This window comes from Plecotus auritus (assembly GCF_963455305.1).
Source record: "Plecotus auritus genome assembly, chromosome: 11".
Lineage (NCBI taxonomy): Eukaryota > Metazoa > Chordata > Mammalia > Chiroptera > Vespertilionidae > Plecotus > Plecotus auritus.
The window spans coordinates 26,883,920-26,903,909 of record NC_137777.1 but is presented as its reverse complement, the minus strand read 5'-3'; the positions used below and the strand labels follow the sequence as shown (position 1 = coordinate 26,903,909).

At 42.9% G+C, this 19,990-nt stretch overlaps 1 protein-coding gene across 1 annotated transcript; it reads right to left on the bottom strand.

Moving 5' to 3' along the window:
- Positions 1-271: 271 nt before the first annotated feature.
- On the bottom strand, positions 272-9,379 carry CCN3 (cellular communication network factor 3). The gene is made up of 5 exons (XM_080647187.1): positions 9,205-9,379; positions 8,863-9,088; positions 7,523-7,777; positions 5,913-6,127; positions 272-3,179 (listed from the first exon to the last, which is right to left on the bottom strand). The coding sequence occupies exons 1-5, from the start codon at positions 9,286-9,288 to the stop codon at positions 2,883-2,885; spliced, it is 1,077 nt and encodes a 358-aa protein (XP_080503313.1). The 5' UTR covers positions 9,289-9,379; the 3' UTR covers positions 272-2,882.
- Between the last annotated feature and the right edge of the window lie 10,611 nt (positions 9,380-19,990).

Genomic DNA, 19,990 nt, shown 5'->3' with positions numbered 1-19,990 from the left:
GCTGTCAGTAAGCATGTTTTGAATGAACGAAATGAATGAATTAATAAATGTTTTAGATGCTGGAAGGAGCAGCCAATTTAGCATGAGTAGAAGTGTGAGGAGAACTGTGCTTAAAGGGATATGTGAAGTCAGCCTTACTTCACCCCCCCACCCCCGCCCCAGTTATAAAGGTAGTATATTCTTAGTTTCAAAGTTAGTAAAAAAAAAAAAATCACACTCACACACAAAAGAAATAAGGTCAACTTGACATAATCACAAATGATATTTTGTTGCACTTCTCTTTTTATTCATGCTCACAGATACTTTTGAACAAAACCAAATCACTCTTTTCATAATTCTTACTTTTTTGAGGGTAAAGATTTTCTGACATTTTTTATTTTAAAGGTTGCTTTGTTCTTTATCATAATAGATGTACTAGAATTTATCTAGCCAATCTATATTGCTGCACCTGGGAAAATTTCCATTTTGCCATTACTGACAATATTGAACAGCCTTGCAGATGATAATATTTGTATGAATCCATGTGGTAGCTTAATTAAGCCAAAGTAAATTGATCTGGGTCCTAGATCCACCAGTTTCTTTTAACCATTTATTTTTAAACTTTACAAAGCTTTCTCAGCTGTAATGTGGGAGGAGAACCTACTTCATAAGACTGTTGTGCAAAATAAACAATATAATGAAGGTCAAGTTCTCAGCACAAAGGATGCCATATGTGTTAGATCCCCTTGATAACTTCCTGTGAATTCCAACTGGCTTTCCAAACTATCTTAAAGGACGAAGAAACAAGCTAAAAATATGTGGGGGAAGGAAGCTGAGATAGGGGAAGTGAAGTTGGGAAGAGGAAAACTTTTTTAAAGTTATGGAAGAAGAAGTATACACCCACAGCATCAGCTATAAACTGTAAAACATAAAGCTTATACTACCTCTGACTCTCACACAGCCCTGTTCGCCTTGCTGGTCTGCATCACCCCTGGAAATAGGCTTTTTTGGCCACACAGTAAGAGGAGACTGATCAAATAATGCTGGTGATTTAATCTGCGTAATTGGGAGCATTTAACAGAATGAAAGAAGCCAGAAAGGTGAGTTTTGATTGGTCCAACAAAAAGCTCAATTTTTTTTAATGTGTGTGTGTTTTTGTTTTTTTAAAAAAATATTATTGATTTTAGTGAGAGAGGGAGAGGGAGAAGAGAGAAACACTGATGTGAGAGGGTAACATGGATTGGATGCCTCCTGCACACCCCCTACTGCGGATCCAGCCCACTACCCAGGCATTCTGATGGAGAACTGAACTGGTGACCTCTTAATTCATGGGATGACGCTTAACCAGCTGAGCCACACCCACCAGGGCAAGAAGCTCAGTTTTTAACAGATGGAAGTGTCTAGCAGATTGCCTAGAAGAAAATATCAGTTCCTGAGTTGTTGGTTTGGGTAAACATTGTGGAGAATATCTGAGGCCTGGGCAGTAGAGAACACCCAACTCAGGAAGAGCTATCTTTCATTTCCCTCATGGTGAGAAGTTGTAACTTCATCTAAATACATCCACGTTGTTTTCAGTGCTTGGTATCTGATTTAATGTGTACATTTTAATTTTGATTATATTTCTAATAAACAACTTATAAGCACAAAGTAATAGCAAAGTCACACATTGGTAAGATCATGTTTATTTAGTGCTATCTGACAAGTAGAGAAAGTAAAAAGAATATTTTAAAAATGTATAATTTATATAAATACTTTTAAGGAGAAAAGTTGAACATATCTGGTGACATTAGGCGAATGTATGCATTTAAGTTTGCAGCCTATTTTATAGCCTGACAACTTAGATGCATGTACGTATGCACCCATATCTTGTTTGTGAGTTTGCATAAGTAGGGCCCAAGGATAAGTTATGGGCAGGTCTACAATAAATTCTAAACTCCCATAAAATGTGTGTTCCTGTGCCATCCCACTTATGTCGGCTTTGTTCTTCTGTTTTAAAATTTCACTACAAGCACATTTGAACGTCATCCAAGGTTGTAATCAGGTGCTTTGGGCCTCAGTTTACTCATCAATGAGATGAGAGGATCTCTGCTGACAGGCTCTGCTTCTTCTGAATGAAAACACTATGAGCCCCAGAAGCCTGCAGCATATATAAATGTAGGGGGGCTGGTGAGGTCCAGTCATCGTCATCTCTGATTAGGGGGAGTTTTCTGTTCAGCTTCTTTCTATTGGAAAGGAGTCAATTTGTCTGACATGGAGCAAGTTTATGATACCAGTCCATTTAACTAACTGTAACATTGTATTACTGTAGATACAGCTCGTTTCCTAGTTTACAACTAAACACAAAACTAATAGACTCTGGATTTCAAGTTGAAGAGCTCTATGTTTCCCGGTTCTTGGACTTGGAAGTTCAGAGCTGAGCTACACAAAAAGAGCTCAGCGGAGGCCCCTCAAGTCAAACCTCAATATATGGTGAAATAATTGTATGATGACATGGTCAGTATGATGCTGGACTTCCCTGTGTCATTCCTGACAGGAACATTTTCTTGAAATTGCACTAATATATAACAAAAGAAGATGAGTGTGATGTGACGCAGTCTACACAGTCAAACCTATATCTGATTTCTTAAATTTATAGACAATTTCATTTGCAGTAAACACCGTAGAACAGTAAGTCATCCCTAAGCACTATCCTGAGTTTTCCTTGATTCCAAGTTTACAGTTGATCATATCTTCCATTAAAAACAAAAAAAAGACAGCTAGAACTGACCTCATATGATCACAGAAAATACATAGGACTCAGGGGCGAAATCATAATTCTTGCGATTTTTCTTATATTCTTTTGAAGATGGGTCACGCAATAGCTAAGGTTTGCCTCTGTAGGTGGGCTTCTCCGGGGACCCAGGTTACATTTTCCCTCTGCTGCTGCTTGGCTTTAACTCTTGGAGGAAAGCCTCGTTGTTGTGAGGACAGTTGTTGTGACAGGTGCAGGTCCCAATGACCATCACTGGCTTCTTGATGATCTGCCCCGGGGAGCACTGGAACTCCACCTGGATGGTTTTGGTGTTGTGAGGGGTGCAGCACCGGCCATCGCTGCAGACTCCACAGTACCTGGGCTTGTAGGTATGCAGGCTCGTGCAGTTCTTGAACTGCAGGTGGATGGCTTTGAGGGACTTCGTGGTGCGCAGACACTTTTTTCCTTTCTGAGAAAGAAGAAAGGGAGTGATGCATGGATGGTGACTCTTCCTCCCAGGACCATTTTAGGGGTATGGATTAACTTGCTAGTTGCCTGCTCAATATCCATTGCTCTTTATTCTTTGCTAACAGGACATTAATTCTGTGTGGGCGATGTGGTCAGCTAAAAGTGCTTTCCCAGAATATCTGGGAGCTTAGGACGGCCTTGTGACCAAGTTCTGGCCAATGATACACACGCCACGGGATTCTGGGAAATTCTTTGCCCTTCAGACAGATGCAGTTCTTTATTGCTTCCTGGGTTCATTTTCCTTCCTACCTAGAATGTGGAAACCTTGCCCCATTTTGCACAGTCGTCTTTTGATCTTGATGGTAAACTAAGAGTAAAAGCATATGTATGATAAAGAAACCTATATTATTAAGCCACTATAACAGGATTCGGTGTTGCTTATAGCTAAATGCATTCTTAGGTGTTATAAAGCAAAAGAGAATAAATTCGGCATCATTGCAAGTCCACTAATGTTTCAAACATTTTGCAAATGTTAACTCACATTAACCTTATGATAAACATTTATTCATACAAGGAATAGTTGTTAATGTAACGAACAATTGCCCAAGATTTAGAGATAAATAAAAAAAATATCAAAGAGCTAAAATGATCAGAAAACATCTAGTAGTTGAACTTGTCTGATGCAATGCCCATTTCTTCTACCATATGGCTATTTTCCATGAAGGCAAAGTAAGTGGAGAATTTATTGAATATTTCATTAGTAAAGGTTGATGAAGAATCCCGATATTGATACTTCAGCAAGGAATTGACAATATGTTTATTTCCTACTCAGATTTCTTCACTTACTAATTTGCCACAATTCTCTACTGCTCTTGACCTTCCTGGGCACAGCCCGCAGATTGTGGGGCAATGAGACTTGGGATTCTATCAAATCAGTGGCTCTCACACTTCCGTGTGCATCAAAGTCATCTGGAGGTTTTGCGAAAACACAGATTGTTGGGTTTTACACCCAGAGTTTCTGATGCAGTAGGTCTGATGGGGGCCCCAATAATTTGCATTCTAGCAAGTTCTTAGATGCTGCTGCTGATCTGAGGGCCACACTTTGAGAAGCACTATCTCCCATTTAAGAATCTCTCGATAAGAAAGTAACAATTATGATGCTAGTATTTTCCTAAATTCTAGATACATTCCTAGGATCTTTAAGAAATATATTTACCATAAAATATTTTGAATATAATAAATCCCAATATTAAACTTAGTGCAAAAAACCATAAATTTTGGTTAAAGAAACAGTAAAAAGCATGACATGGAAAAACATTATTTAATAAAGAAGTTAGTGTGTCTGACAATACATAAGGGCTTCTTGTTTCTTTCTTTTTTATATTTAATATTTGGCATATATTCTTGCCATCAACCACAAAAAAAATACAAGGGCAGCAACATCCCTTTGTGTATGTGTGTGTGTGTGTGTGTGTGTGTGTGTGTGTGTGTGAGAGAGAGAGAGAGAGAGAGAGAGAGAGAGAGAGAGAGAGAGAGAGACTGCTTTGTGGGTGAACCTGCATGACCATGTTACATGTATGTTAGAATTTCCTTATGTGTAGGGACATGCATATAATTTTAGGGATAAGGTATCTCTAGGTGTCACTTCTAAATTGATGAAAGAAACAAAGTTAGGATGGACCTCATAAAGTCATATAGCTCAGCAGCCATATAATGAATGCAACTACTAGGGACTCTTATTTTAGCAATACATAGAAATTTTAAAATAATGATGCCTAATGTTAACAGAGTAATCTATGCCCAGAGCTTTGCTAATTCATTCTATTTAATCCTCATGATACCTTTGAAGTAAGTACTATCAATGACCCTATTATATGGGGGAAGGAATGGAGGCTTAGAAGTTAAGAAAATTGCCCAAGATCCCACGGCTAGTTGGTGTGGGAAGCCAGGATTTAAAGCCAGGCTAGTTGGCTCCAGAGATATGTAAATTTTTCATTGCTAGGGACTATTTTATTTTGGCCTTAGGTTTGTCCAAGGGTCCATATAATAATTTAATTTTGGGGTATTGCATTTATCTAGGGTTCTGGTAACAAGGACTGTGAGGTCATCTGAAAGCAATCCAAGCTTCTGATCTGCATGCCTTGTACTCAGCATTAACACACTGAGTTGATATAATACCAGCAAAAAAGGAAAGAAATGTGCTATTTTATTTGGCATATATAGCCTTATGCTGGCAAATGTACTAGTTCCACTAAGCTTTTTAAAATACTGAAAATAATTCCCAGACAGCCATTCATTTCTTCATCAACAGTGTTTTATCAGGCACACACTATGGACCAGGCAGAATGCTGGGAATGGAGTGGTGAATAAGGCAGCTATAATTCCTACTCTGTTGATTGAACTCAAGGAGTGAAATGCCCTCTCTAAAATCTCCTTGGCAATTGAGTAGCCAGTCTTTTCCAGAAATGGAATGAGCTTTGTCATACCCTTCTCAATTGGGGACATTATGATAATTTTTCCGGCCCCTCCTTCTTTACCTGTGAGCCTGCTGTGAGCTGCCTGGGATATTTGAATACATTAAAGAGAAAAAGTAAAAGAAGGTAAACTCACTCACTTCAGGAACTCTCTGCCTTTTCTCTGGAGTTAACTCCCAGCGAGAGCTGGCCTCTAGTCAACCAGTGTCTCAATGATTTTTCCAAAGCCTGGACTCCAATGAGGCCAGGCCGCCGCCTACCTTATCTGTGGGTTGCCTGTGCTCCTGTTCACAGGGCCGCACCATGCAGAGCCGAGTCCGCTTCACCATCTCACACTGCGGATTCCTGTTGGTGACCTGAGTGGAGAAGCCCATGCCACAGCTCTTGGAACATGCGCTCCACTCTGTGGTCTGTTCAATGCAGTTGATACTTGAGTCAGAGACTGCAACTCCTAGAGTGGTTTCTGTCCTGTAGGCTATGAGAAATACAAAAAAAAGACAACCAGGCAGAGTAAAACGTGAGGATCACAAAGTGGTTCTGTCCATCGTCATCAGATAGAAGGTCTCAGCCAATTCTGTGCCTCCTAAACTCAGGTGTTTTCAGGGACAGAATGGATTACTCTATTTATAAACCCCTAACAGGTTGCACAATGCCTGGCACACTGTAGGCATTTAGGAAATCTTTGTGGAATGACTGTTAACTTGTCCTTAAGGCTCAGGGTCCTGGCTGGGTGGCTCCGTTGGTTGGAGCATCTTCATATACACCAAAAGTTTGCGGGTTCGATTCCGGTGAGGGCACATACCCAGGTTGTGGGTTTGATCCCTGGTCAGGGTGTGTACAGCAGGCAACTGATCCATGTTTCTCTCTCACCTCTCTCTCTCTCTCTCTCCCTTCTTCTCTCTCTAAAATCAATAAAAAATATCATTGGGTGAGGATTAAAAAAAACAAAGAAGCTTAGGAATTTTAAGAATATAGAACAGTATAGCATCAAGGACCATTCCATAAATTACAGTGTTTCGATATGTGATTTCTTACAGAAAAAGGATCATGCTAAAATTTTAATTGGATGAGTAAGTAGAACCAACCAACTCAAAATAGTGATGAAAGCAATACTTTGCCTTCGAGTGGTGGAACTGGTGATTTGGATTATGGGCTATAGACACTTGGACTTGGATTATGAAAAGTTCTGTCTCAACACTTCATATCATGACTTGGGGCACATCTTCTCTTCTACATGGAAGAACTATCTCCAGGCATGGCTAATAATGTCTGCATACCACCAGTAGATATAATCTGGCTGATGAATGGCTTCTAAAATATTCTTTACTGGCTCTTGAGTTTCTTTCCCTACCCGAAACTACTTCCTTTATAAGATGAAACAAAAAACAAAGCAAAACCAAGATTCTGAAGTGTCACTTGACCTTTCCTGCAGCATCTGGAAAGGTGACATTTCTCTGTGACACCTGTCCAGTGATGAGTAGCATTCTTTAGGGAGGCTGGTTTTGAGAATGCACAGCTAGTGTGCAGAATTCACAAAAGGGAGTGATTTTTTTTTACTTGTATCGTTGTAATGTGAATAAAGGTCAAGTAGGATGGACTAAAATATACACAGTAGTCATGAAATAAGACCAAATTAGTCCCACTGCTGGCAAGAACCACGGAATTGAGCAGGTTCTCTTTAGGAGAAGCTGTGCATACTTGGCTAGGACTCCAACCCATGGTGTGTTGGTCTCAGTGGGCAATCTGGAATCCAGAGCTGAATGGCCAGGAAAGGAGGCCAGTTTCTCATTGCAAAACCTAGAGGACACTCGTGCTCCTGCCCACCTGTATCCTGTGCTGTAAGCACCTTCAGGTGGCCCGAGTTTCTCACCTGGAAGGGCGTGCAGGTCCCCTAGTGCCTCCGTGTCATTTGCGTCACAGACCCACTTTTCACAGCACTCCCCGGGCACTTCAACTTTTCTTGGAACCGGGCAGTCAGGTTGGGGTAGTAGCAGGTCCTCGTCACAGCGAGGCACACAGCCAATCTGCCCATCTTGGCAGGTGCACTGGTATTTGCAGCTGGGCTGAAAGGTTTCTCCACTTTGGTAAATGACCCCGTCGAACACACAGTTATCTCCCTCTATCGCTAGAATAGTGAGGAGGCGGGGCAGAGAGGGAAGGGGAGAGAGGAAAACAAAATCACAATGTCTTGAGGTCGCCACGTAAGATTTGCGGCTCGTGTTCCAAAGCCCAAGTTGTTCATTGTCTCGTTGAGACAGCCTCTTTTTTGTTTGTTTGTTTGTTTTTTATCCACCTCCAGTAGAGAGCTTTCCTCACGAAGGGCTCCCTGAGCAAGAAAGAGCCTTCAAGACCATCCAGCCCTGCCACTCATTTTATGGATGAGGATGAGAAATGACCCTCCCAAGGTCCCGTAGCCATGTTCCCAACCTAAAGTTATTTTGCAAGAAACTCCTCAGACTCTCCTCATCCCGCAGCTTAGAATTAAAAAGAGAAGGAAGAAGAGGGGGAAAAAAAAAGCACTCATGTTCTCCAAATAGGTTAACTGGACATATTGGGCAGAGAGTTAGAATTCCTTGGCATTCCAGCACAAAAAATCATTATGGGCTCCGGGCTATTCCAAGCCTCTAATCCAGGGAGGCAGGGCCAGCCTCCAACCAGATGGTGCACCACGTGGAAAACTGATGCCCAATTAAGTTTCACCAGCCTGCACCGGCTGGCCACCTGCCTTTGTTATTCACAGCCTAGGAGAGGGGTTACATAGTCTTCCCAGGAGACTGGGCGGGGGGCGGGGCTTTGGCTCAAATAGGACAATTACAGGTGTGAAAACAAACCTGCTGGACTGCAGTGGGGGAGCTGGGAGCCAGTGAGTGAGCCCTAGCGTCCATCACCCGCAAGCGTCCCCCTGGACATGTCCAAAGAAAATGACTTCACTGGCCCTTAACTCTGCGCTGCTCCCCATCCATCTCGATTCTTCTCTAGGGAGGCAAGTGATTGAATGCTGCTCACCTCTGGCTTCGGGCGCTCCCCCAAACCCCAGTCACCCCCCAGCCCATGCCTGGCGCGCAGTAAGTGCTCCATAAACATCACCCACAGCATCCTCATGACTATGATTATTTGCGCATCACTTTCTGGGAAGGGGGAGGGATGGGAAAGAGAGGGCAGCCCCAGCTAGCCTCAGAGAGCGGTCCGAGGTGGAGGGGGCAGGATTACCCATGCAGATTCCAGTCTGGGCGCTGGGGTCCGCTCTGCGGTCACAGAAGAGGCCCCGGCTCTCTTCGCAGGGCTCCAGCTCCGAGCAGCTGTCGCCGCGCTGGCGGGCACACACCAGACAGCAGGAGCAGTCATCCAGCACCGCTCTCACCCCGGGGGCGCAGGTCGGCGGCGTCTGGGGGCACCGTGCCGGGCACGGGTTTGGGCAGCGTTGAGTCGTAGCGACCTCGGGGGCGGCGAGAAAAGGAGAAACCTCTCAGCAGGATCAATAAGGCAGAGTGATCTAGCGGGCCGCCCAGGAAGGCAAAGTAACCAGGGACACCTACAGGGTGCGCCACTTACCTGTCCCAAGAGATGGAGGAGCAGGAAAGCCAGGCAGAGGCACTGCTTGGGCAGACTGAGACTCATGCTTTGCACACTCTGCATGCTCAGGCTTTTTCCTCCCGCTTTTGCAAAACGAGACTTTCCACGCTGTGGATTGGCTCTGCTCACTTCCCTCCAGGTCCCGAGATCGCCTTCCCTCCCCGGCGCCACCAGCACAGGTTTTATAGTGCGCTCCCCGGACGCGCACAAGCCGGTTGGCTGCAGCGCAGGGAGGAGGGGGGATCGGCTGGGTGGGGAATGGAATGAACCCCGGGGTTGCCATGGCAATTGGCCTTGGGTGCTGCTCTCCTTAGGGCGCGGCACCAGGGCCTGCAAGTGCCTGTGTGTGGCGACCGGCTTGTCCCAGAGCGCCGGGAGGGGCTGGGTGGAGTCCCCAGGCCGGGACCCAGGGCTCGCCTAGCGCGTGGGAAGGAAACGCCCGTTTCCTCCTGGAAGCTGCTTTGCCTTCCCCCAGGACTAAGACACCGCCACATCTCTGCCCTGGCGGCCCAGGCTGGGCTGCAAACGTGGGGCTCTCCTAAAGGGGTGCCTGAAGTTTGGGGCCATCTGTGGGGGCTTGGCCAGAGGCCCAGGGATTTAGTCATAAGGGAAGCATGAGCAAGTCTGTCACCGTTTAGGGCACTCTCTGAATGTGTTGTGGGAGAGGGGGAGGGGGAAAAGGAAGAAAAGAGAAAGAGAAGAAAGACAAAGTGGGAGAAACCCAGAAAAAGAAAATAAAATAAGTCAGCAATGATTGGATAGGGGATGCTATTGGCCAAATGGCAAAGTTCATTTGACTACTCATTCCAAGCCCCACTGATTCCTAAACCTCCAATTCCGCAGTTTTTATAGGAATAGAAGCAAGACATAATAAAATAAGAACATAAGAGCTTGAGATAAATACAAACGTTCTGCCTGGTTGAGAAAAACCTTGAAACACCTGTTAGATCATGGCTGATGCCCAACAGCCCATCTCAAAATACAAGAGGCTTTGAGAGTTTATAGGCAGGTTCAGCTAGCCACTGTCAACCCCAACAATCAAGGAAGGAATGTGGAAGGTGTTAGCTTTATTTAGGGAACCAAATATCTCTTCCACCTGGCATCCACTTTCAGAACGTGGCTGCTCTGAACACTGGTCATGAGAAGGATAGCACTTTTAAAAAAATATATACTTTGCCCTAGCTGGTTTGGCTCAGTGGATGGAGCATCGGCCTGTGGACTAAAGGGTCCCGGGTTTGATTCTGGTCAAGGGCACGTGCTTGGGTTGTGTGCTGGATCCCCACTGGGGGGGCATGCAGGAGGCAGCTAATCAATGAGTCACTCTCATCATTGATGTTTCTCTCTCTCCCCCTCTCCCTTCCTTTCTGAAATCAATAAAAATATATTTAAAATAAAAAAATAAAAAATATATACTTTTATTGATTTCAGAGAGGAATGGAGAAAGAGAGATAGAGAGAGATAGAAACATCAACGAAGGGAAAGAATCATTGATCGGCTGCCTCCTGCACGCCCCCTCCTGGGAATCCAGCCTGAAACCCAGACATGTGCCCTGACTGGAATCTACCATGACCTATTAGTTCATAGGTCAATGCTCAACCACTGAGCCACCCTGGCCAGGCAAGGAGAGAACTTTCACTGCTCCAAAGATGACATTGCTTGTTGGATTTTTTAAAAAATTGCTCCCCTGTATTTCAACTTTGCTGCGGCCACTGGGTTAGTTATTTATGCCCAGTTCTTTTGAGGATACCCACATTGAAAAGACACTTTTTAAAAAATTTCTTTATTGATTAATGTATTACATATGTGTCCTCATCCCTCCATTAACCCCCCAGGCCCCCTCCCACTCATGCCCTCACCCCCCTCGTGTTCGTGTCCATTGGTTAGGCTTATATTCATGCATACAAGTCCTTTGGTTGATCTCTCCTCCTTTCCCCCACCCTCCCCTACCTTCCCTCTGAGGTTTGACCGTCTGATCGATGCTTCTCTGTCTCTGGATCTGTCGCTGTTCATCAGTTTATGTTGTTCATTATATTCCACAAATGAGTGAGATCATGTGTTATTTATCTTTCTCTGACTGGCTTATTTCACTTAGCATAATGCTCTCCAGTTCCATCTATGCGGTTGCGAATGGTAAGAATTCCTTCTTTGAAAAGACACTTTATAAGAAAGGTTACACAGACTGGTGATGTAATGCTAGACCTTGAAAAGAAATAAATCCCCTGGACTTCATCGGTCTCCAGTATGAAGTTCAATCAATGGCACCTTGTGTAAGGGGCCAGGCTGCCCCTGAAACTCCTGCCACCTTGGCGATGAAGTCATTTCAAGCCTCTTCAGGAGAGTTCTCTGAGCGGCTTGGAACTTCCGGGACAAACTTCCAGCCGTCACACATTCTGCTTTCTTTGCGGTACACCAAGCACTCAAAGCTTGTCGAGAGACCGAACAGCCCATGTGTGCCGTGTCTAGGTTGCTGATGTGCCCCCAGGTTGACGGGTTGTCGTGAGTCCTCTGGCCTAGTGATGCGTCCACCTGACTGCCCAACAGAATCCACCAGAAGCTGTTGTTTCTAAAATTGTAGTTTCCTAGGCCCCACCCTTGACCCAATCAGTTGGATTCTCTGGTGAGGGACCTTGTAGGCAGGTTTTTAACTTATTTTGATATTTAAGCTGGTTGTGGGAAACCTACATATGGAGCAACTAGAGCTGCAGCTCATGGGGATGCAAGAATATGGGCCAAATATTCCAAGTGTGACTAGACAGAACAAGGAGAAACTGGCAACACTGAGGTTGGTCTGACTCTTCTTGGAAAAGGGGAGGCTGAGCCCGGCCAGTGTGGCTCAGTGGTCTAGCTTCGACCTATGAACCATGAAGTCATGGTTCGATTCCCAGTCTGGGCTCAGGCCCTGGTTGCAGGCTCAATCCCCAGTGTGGGGTGTGCAGGAGGCAGCCAATCAATGATTCTCTCTCATCATTGATGTTTCTCTCTCTCTCTCTCTCTCTCTCTCTCTCTCTCTCTCTCTCTCTTTCTCTCTCCCCCTTCCTTTCTGAAATCAATAATAATATATTTAAAAAATAAAAATACATATTTTTTTTTTTAAAAAGAGAAAGGGGGAGGCTGAGAGGAGAAATGTAAGTTCAAGGTAAGGATGAAAATGTCAAGAAGTCACTGCTAATGTGGGCAGCTACTCGGTCCTCTTGATTGCAAGTGATAGAAACTGGACTACTTTCAGCAAGAAGACTTGATTGGAAAAATGCTGTGGCATTTCACATAGTAACAAATAGGAATGGTGCTGCGAGGCCCCAGAGGCACTAGGGTCTGGGCCTCAGAGCTATCAGGACTTCACCTTTCTATCCATCTTCCGTGCTTCTCTGTGTGTAGACTTTGGTCTCTCTCTGCCAATAAATCCTTCAGTTCTCCACAACCTCTTACTCTATGACCTTATCACCACCAAAAGTAATCCTTCTCCCTTAGGCTTAATTTGGAAAGTTCCAGGAAAGAAGTTGGATGAGCACATCCTGGGTTAATTGAAGGAGGCAAAACAGGTGAGGAGTGGGGAGGAAGGATAGCTCCCCAGGAAAGAAGGAATTATTCTTTAAGAACAAAACAAACTTGTAAAACAGTACTGAAACACTCTTTTGTCAGCTATAAATGCTCCTGGGTAAAGAATTCCTTGATAAAACAATTGGAAATTAGTGAAGCCACCTGAAGATAGCTCTGTCCGGTCATGTTTTGTGGCCTTGAGGATAGATTTTATCTTCTCTGGACACCTGTCACCTCTTGCTTTTCTCCTACATCTCTTGACTCATTGAATAACAATGATGTGTCTGTTTCTGTATCTGTCTTCTTTCCCTGGAGGACAGGGAGCCTATCATATTCTCCATAACACCCTCAGCATTGACTGCAGGGATGGACAAATGGTCAGTTCTTGGACTTTTTGAGATACTTCAAACCTCAGTTTAAGTTTTGCCACTGCTCTGCATATGGTGAGGAAAGAAAGAACTGGAGGCTGTTGGTTCCTCAGCATCAGTAGAGGCTGAACTGGTCCTCTCAGCCATCTGCCTCTGACATGCACCTTCTCTGTGTTTCCTGGTACTGAGAGTCTAAAGGATAGCATGTGGGCTGGTGAGCTTCTGTTTGAAATAGACCAGTGGTCAATTGAGGTCTCTGGGAGGTCCGGGGACACACTGTTAGAGACTTCATGAATTGCTGGCCTTGGCTACCAACTGGGTTATGAGGTGCAAGTACCTTGGTTGGTTCATCTTTTCCCTTTCCTTCCTTTCCTTCACTCCAGGTGTGGCACTCATTTCTCCTTCTCTGTCTCAGAGAGTTTGTTCATTGGTTTATATTCTTATGACTTCTCAGTCAATACTCCTACCCAGAACACATTGAGAGAAATACCTACCTTTTCTAACGGTAAAATTTTATGAAGCTTTCCAATTACTGTTTTTATCTTTTCCATTATATAAAAGGTTAAAAAAATAGGTTGGCACTTCTGTAGCAGGCAAGAGGAACATAAAGCACAGAGCCCCATATTAGATATAAAACAAGTAAAAAGCGGTGACTGTGATATTATCACCTCCAGGACAACTCCATCCCTCTCCTCTCCTCTGTGATTGCATTCTCTGTAAACTCATAGCCATGCATGGCTTCTTCAGTCCTCATTCAGCCAATCCACATGTTCTTAGCTCTCACAATATGCCCCATAGATCAGCCTCATAGCTCCTTAATAATCCTGTGGCTCTTTTCTGAATTTTATTCATATGTCTCTTTTCTGGGACCCCAGGGTGTTGGTAGAAGACAAGGTAATTCCCATTATATGTTGTGCAAGCCAGCCCTACTTGGTGTCCAGTTATATGGCTAATTTCAATCACACCCTCTTGTTTTTCCGACAGATCCCTTGATGTCTTGCTTTCCCCAAAACAACAAAGGGCGGAGAAGAAATAGTATGGGAGGTGAAATGTATAATTTTTAGTGTTATCGCCTTTGGAAATGTCTTCCTATTGCTCACCTTTTTAAACGTTATTTTTAGTACATTTCCTAAAGAAAACAAAAAATCCAGGAGATTGTGTAAAAATAAATTCAAGCTAGAAATTATCTAGACAAGTGAAAAATAAGTTAATTTACCCCCTGCTAAATGATTTTCTTATATGGAAATGGGCTCTTGGGGAATCAAATAATTTCTTTAAAAGTATTTTGAACTGGATGGAGTCTAACAAGCTTATATACATGGGGAGGCAAATAGATTTATAGTTGTTCATATGGAAAATAATACAAAATTATTAAATAACAAGACAAGGATACACTCTGTAAGTGTGAGTGTTTCACGCACTCACAACTGTAAGCCTACTTTTGCTCATCCCTCTATAGGCCCCATTATTCCCAGCCCCCAGGCATCTGAAATGCCCATTTCAACACCCAGCTGAAGAAAGTAGCCCTGATAAGTTTTTTTCTTTGTGGATTCTTTATGGCTCATAACAGCTGGGTTGAGTGAAACCAATTCTGCTCCACTGACCAGGACTCTTTAAACCAGGAATTGGTGTCAGAGACCAAGGCGCATGCACACAGATGGGACACAAAGTTAGCCGCTAGCTTCTCAGGAGTGCACTACCTTGGAGGAGGGTGGACCCGATTCATAAATGCTGGTGGCCACGCATGCTGCTGAAACAAAGGAAGGGAAGTAGGATCACTTGAACACAGCCAACGTCCTACACCAATTCAAAGGATTGTTCCTGCAGGAAGAAAAAAATTTGGATTTTTTTTTTTTGAGAGTCCCTATCCCCAGATGATGCCTCAGAGCCCAAAAAAAGCTTATACAGCCTCTGGCACCCAATTTCTGAGTTCTCAGTAACAAATAACCAAGACTTTTAGGAGAGACATGCCCATAGAACTGAGTTGTATTTGACAGTGTGAGTAATCGTAATGTCCAGGTCATTTATGGATAACTATTTTTTTAAATATATTTTATTGATTTTTTACAGAGAGGAAGGGAGAGGGATAGAGAGTTAGAAATATCGATGAGAGAGAAACATCGATCAGCTGCCTCCTGCACAACCCCTACTGGGGATGTGCCCGCAACCAAGGTACATGCCCTTGACCGGAATCGAACCTGGGACCCTTCAGTCCGCAGGCCGACGTTCTATCCACTGAGCCAAATCGGTCAGGGCTATGGATAACTATTTTATACTTCATGGCATAAATCAAAGATGACTAAGATATTTGCATCCTTATGGATTTTATAACCTAGTAGGAAAATGAAGTGATAACTGTCATGGAAGGCAGAATGTGATGATTCCTGTAAATAAACATAGGCAAAGTAACAGGCGCACAAAAGAGAGTGATGTTAATTTCTTTAACATGGGGTTCATGGTGGCTGCGGGGGGAGTGTTGGGGAAACTATCATGGCATGTTCATTGTTTGTCTTTTCACTAAGCCATATTGCCTCAAAGACTATAGGACATTGAGTTGGATAAAGCCTGGATAGGATTTTGAAACCTGGAGATGTGGGTTGAACAGAGACAGTGGAACAAAGGCAGAAGAGTGGCATCCTTTATTTGGAAGAGGGAAAAGTAATGGGACATACCAACTCTCGGAAGATTCTAAATGCCAAACTTTTCCTCCCAATACTCTCTCTCTCTCTCTCTCTCTCTCTCTCCCTCCCTCCCTCCCTCCCTCTCTCCCTTCCCCCCACTCCCTCCCTCCCTCCTACTCCCCTTCCCCAATCAGCGAATAATTACATGATCAGGGCTGTATGTAGTAACATTATTCTTCAAGAATTTGGTTACAGGAGGAGGTGACTGGAGGTGAGTACTGCAGTTGAGATGTGTTTGCAGCGGTTCGGGGAGAGATAATGAGGAAGACTACAGATTGGCCATGCCAAGGGAAAGAGGAGCTTGCAGGTAGGAGATGGTGTGCCTTTACAGGAGCTCTGGCTGGCTGCCGAAGGCATGGGTAGCACAGATGTAAGATGATACTGGGTTTTGACCCTAGATAACTAAGTGGCTTGTGATAGCATTTTGGCGGAAGCTGAACAGCTTATGTGATGAGTCATGTCTGCCAAAAGACTGCCCGTTTGCCCGTTTTCCAATCTTAGAATATAAGATTGTGTTCTAGATCTTAGAATAGTTTCCTGGCCAGTCTGTGCCTCAGTTTCTTTCTCTGTCTATAAGACAGGAATACCATTAAGTCCTTCTTTTCTAGGATTGCTGTTACGCTAAATAAGATGATGCACAGCTTTCCCTGCAGACCTTCTCAATGGGATTCTGAGAGACCTAAGTCCCAACACCGTGAGGCATCCATTTAGATGAATTAACTTCCATTCTCTGCATCTTGAATAGTGCTAGCATGTAGCACACACCATGGGGAACCACAGGGCATCTCAGACAAAAGTTAGAACCAGCTTATTATAAGATTTGGGCTCAGGTTAGGAGATTTTGAAGACAATTCAAGGAAGTGGGTTTTGTTCCAGATTGGGTGCTGACAGGAAGCAGGGCAATCCCACCGATGGTTACCTTAACAATCTTTATTTCAGAGGTGGGGTGAACAAAGCACACACGGAGTTGTTGTTGGAGAATAAATGATAGTTGTTCATGTCAGCCAGGCCAGGGGGAAGCCCAGCCATTTTTTGTGAATGCACAGTCTTTTTATTTTTACCTCTGTCACATGTGATTATAAAGTGATCTTACCCTGGACAGTCCTCATCAGATGCTGATATTGTGTAAAATTCACAGCAGAAGAAACTCACAACCTAGCTGGTGGCAAGAGATGTCAGGAGACAGGGCTGCCTTTTTCCCTCTCGCTCCTTGCTGTTGCCTATACATAGTTTTGACTCTTTCTTTGAGATGAGTAGAAGCAGACTATCAAAGCAAAGGTTTGAGTAATTTATGGTTGTGGATGCATATTACCAGTTTGCTTTTCAGAAGTGTGTATCAATGTACTCTCTTGCTGGAAGTGTGTGATGCTGGAATAAATGTTGAGCAATTTTTAGAAAGCCTGTATCTTCAATGGTTGGGGTGATTTGTTAGAGAGTGACCCAAGCCTTCTGTGCTTTTAATGGTTCTACCGCTCTGGTTCTCTGTTGTTAGGTCTTACTGCTGAATGGTCATATGAGGAGGTGTCATTCATGTTTACCCTGCCCACATACTTGTCCCTTCTTCCCCCACTAGCAGACCTCTTTCCTTTTTGTTCATTGGGATCAGTAACTCCCACCAACACTGGGACTACATTTTGGCATTATCCCATCCTGCCCATTTTATCCTCCTCATGTCAATAATCATGAATTGGTATAGTTCCTCCCTTCAAGTCATTTTTTCCCAGGTTAAATGGACAACAAGGTGTCATGAATCAAAATGGCCTTTTCCATGCTCTTTTGGATGCTCCTGTGTAGAGCTGGGCTTTCAGAAGCATCCCTTCTTGCTGGTGCTAGCCTGTGTGTACCAGGTCATCGGTAGGCCAGCTAGAACAGTGGCTCTCAGGTAGTTTTGACCATGACACTCAATAAGAAATATTGAAATTTTACATCATGAACAATATGTATAAGTGCATCTTCATATATATACACATTAGTCCCCACATTTATATATATGCATATCGCAAACACATAGGACTACACGATTGGAACAAAAGTTTCACAAACATGTTTTTGCAACATTGTGTTTAAACCTCTTAAGTTAATGTTTTTATGTCTTAGTGATAGAGGAATGTCTCCTTGGTTAGGAGTCAGAAAGTGCTAACATATATTAATTAATTCCTACATTCTTATTTTTCATCTTATATTCTTCGTCTTAGATTTAATTTTTTTGTACCAAGAAATTTTAACTTGTTTGTTACAGCCCAAACCTGAGTCCAGATACTCATTACTCATTCCCAGAATTCAGACTCTGTGGTAAATTCAACCACAACCCAAAATTCACCTTGATGTAAAATGATGCTTGCTTCCTCCTTAATTAGATACCAATAGCATTTATTCTCAGACATATGTTTCCATATTTTAGCCCAAAGCTTGGCAATTATTTTACTAATTGTAAATCTATGCTTATTTTTTCTGACTTCTCACCCCAAATGTGGGATCTGACTCTGAGGAATGGAGGGTTAGGGCAGGAAGAGAATTGGATACTCTGGGCAAGATTAGAATTTTAAGTAAAGGAAGAGGCCTGAGTTAAGTAAAGGAGAAGACACCTTGTTAGACAAGGAAGAGGTGTTCTTTCAGCTGCTAAAGTATTCTCGGAGGGGTCTGTGGCCCCTAAGCTCTCAGGTCTTCCCATTTCCTTTCCACTTATCAGCATCCGGTCCCTTCCTTATCTCCAGGATACTGCTTAGGCTCTGACATCTACTCTACCGATATTTCTCCATTGTGAAAAAAATCATGTCTTGTTTTGTTTATGAGTCTTGCAGCTGATAGAGGTGAGATTCTTTTAGCTCTCACTGTTACGAGGTTGCCCCCTTGATTCTGCTGTCTCCTCAATCCTACACAAAATGGGAACTTTCCCCACAGGTAGACAGGAAGGTTCAATATTGAAATAGACAAATACCCATTGTCTATATATGATGAATAATTTTCTAGTTTGTCATTGGCCTTTAATTTTGATGATTTTTGGTGTACAGAATTTTAAAAAATGTCAACCATTTATAGATACTCCCTTTGTGTTTTTTTTTTCATTAAGGCAATTATTTTAATTATTTTTTTAACAGTTTAAATCTTTCTATGGAAAATATGGTTTTTTGAAGTTAATTATTATGAAGTAAAATTGTACTTAGTCTAAAAATGTCAAGGGCTATATAATTTTAGGAAAAGTAGTCTTCTCCCCTATTCCTCCTCAGCATTAATTTTTATTCTTTTAGCTGTATTTACTTTCCAATATTTGCCCATGTACCTTTCAGTACTATACCTCTTTATGTAGCTTACACTGCTTTGTTTTTTTTCTTTTTCAAATTTGTACATTATCAGCTTACTTCTTTGGAAGATGAGGACTCAGCCTTCTTAAATTATAACCACACATATTTCTAGGCTTCCTTCTCACCCACAGATATGCCCCCCCACCCCAATTTTCCAAATCACCATCACAATTTCTATATAAATAAATACCATTTACAGTATTTTACTAGGTTAATATGAGTTATAGTTGAAAATGTACTACAATTGCATGTCATTTCTTATAAAATTTATTACTTTTTCGGGAGTTACTGACTGTTTCATCTTTTTTATTTGTTAATTACTCATTAGTAATTAGCTTCAAATTGTACAATTAAATTGTAGAAATCCTCAAAAAAGGTCCAAGAACTGCAGATAAACTACTAGTTTCCTTTCCTTTGTTCTTGACCACATCTCACCTGGAGCACTGCAAGCTCTTATTCCAAATTGGAGGTGCTTTTCAAATCTGCTCATTAGTTTTTGTGCTGAGACCTACCTACACCTGGACCCCCCTTTGTTGTATTGCTATGTTGGATATTCTATGTAATAAATATCAGGTATTTTTCTTCTACTCTCCTGTTTTAGTTTACTCCCTACAGTTTTGTCTGTTTCAAAATGTGCCCTGCAGTACATTTCTTTATATATATATCCTATCTAGAAAAGAGTAATATGCAAATTAACCATCACTCCGCTACACCTACAAGCCACGCCCACCAGCCAATCAGGAGCGAGTATGCAAATTAACCCAACCAAGATGGCTGTGGCCACCGAGAGATCAGGAGGCTTGGGTTTCCCCAGCAATGGAGGAAGCCAAGCTATCCACACATCCTGGCAGGCCCAGGCCTCCACTCAAGGCTATAA

Coding starts and splice junctions, on each gene's coding strand:
- CCN3 (XM_080647187.1), bottom strand. CDS start 9,288: ATGCAGAGTGTGCAAAGCATGAGTCTCAGTCTGCCCAAGCAGTGCCTC. Junction 7,778..8,862: donor CCAGACTGGAATCTGCATGG/GTAATCCTGCCC, acceptor TCACTATTCTAG/CGATAGAGGGAGATAACTGT. Junction 6,128..7,522: donor GGACCTGCACGCCCTTCCAG/GTGAGAAACTCG, acceptor TATTTCTCATAG/CCTACAGGACAGAAACCACT.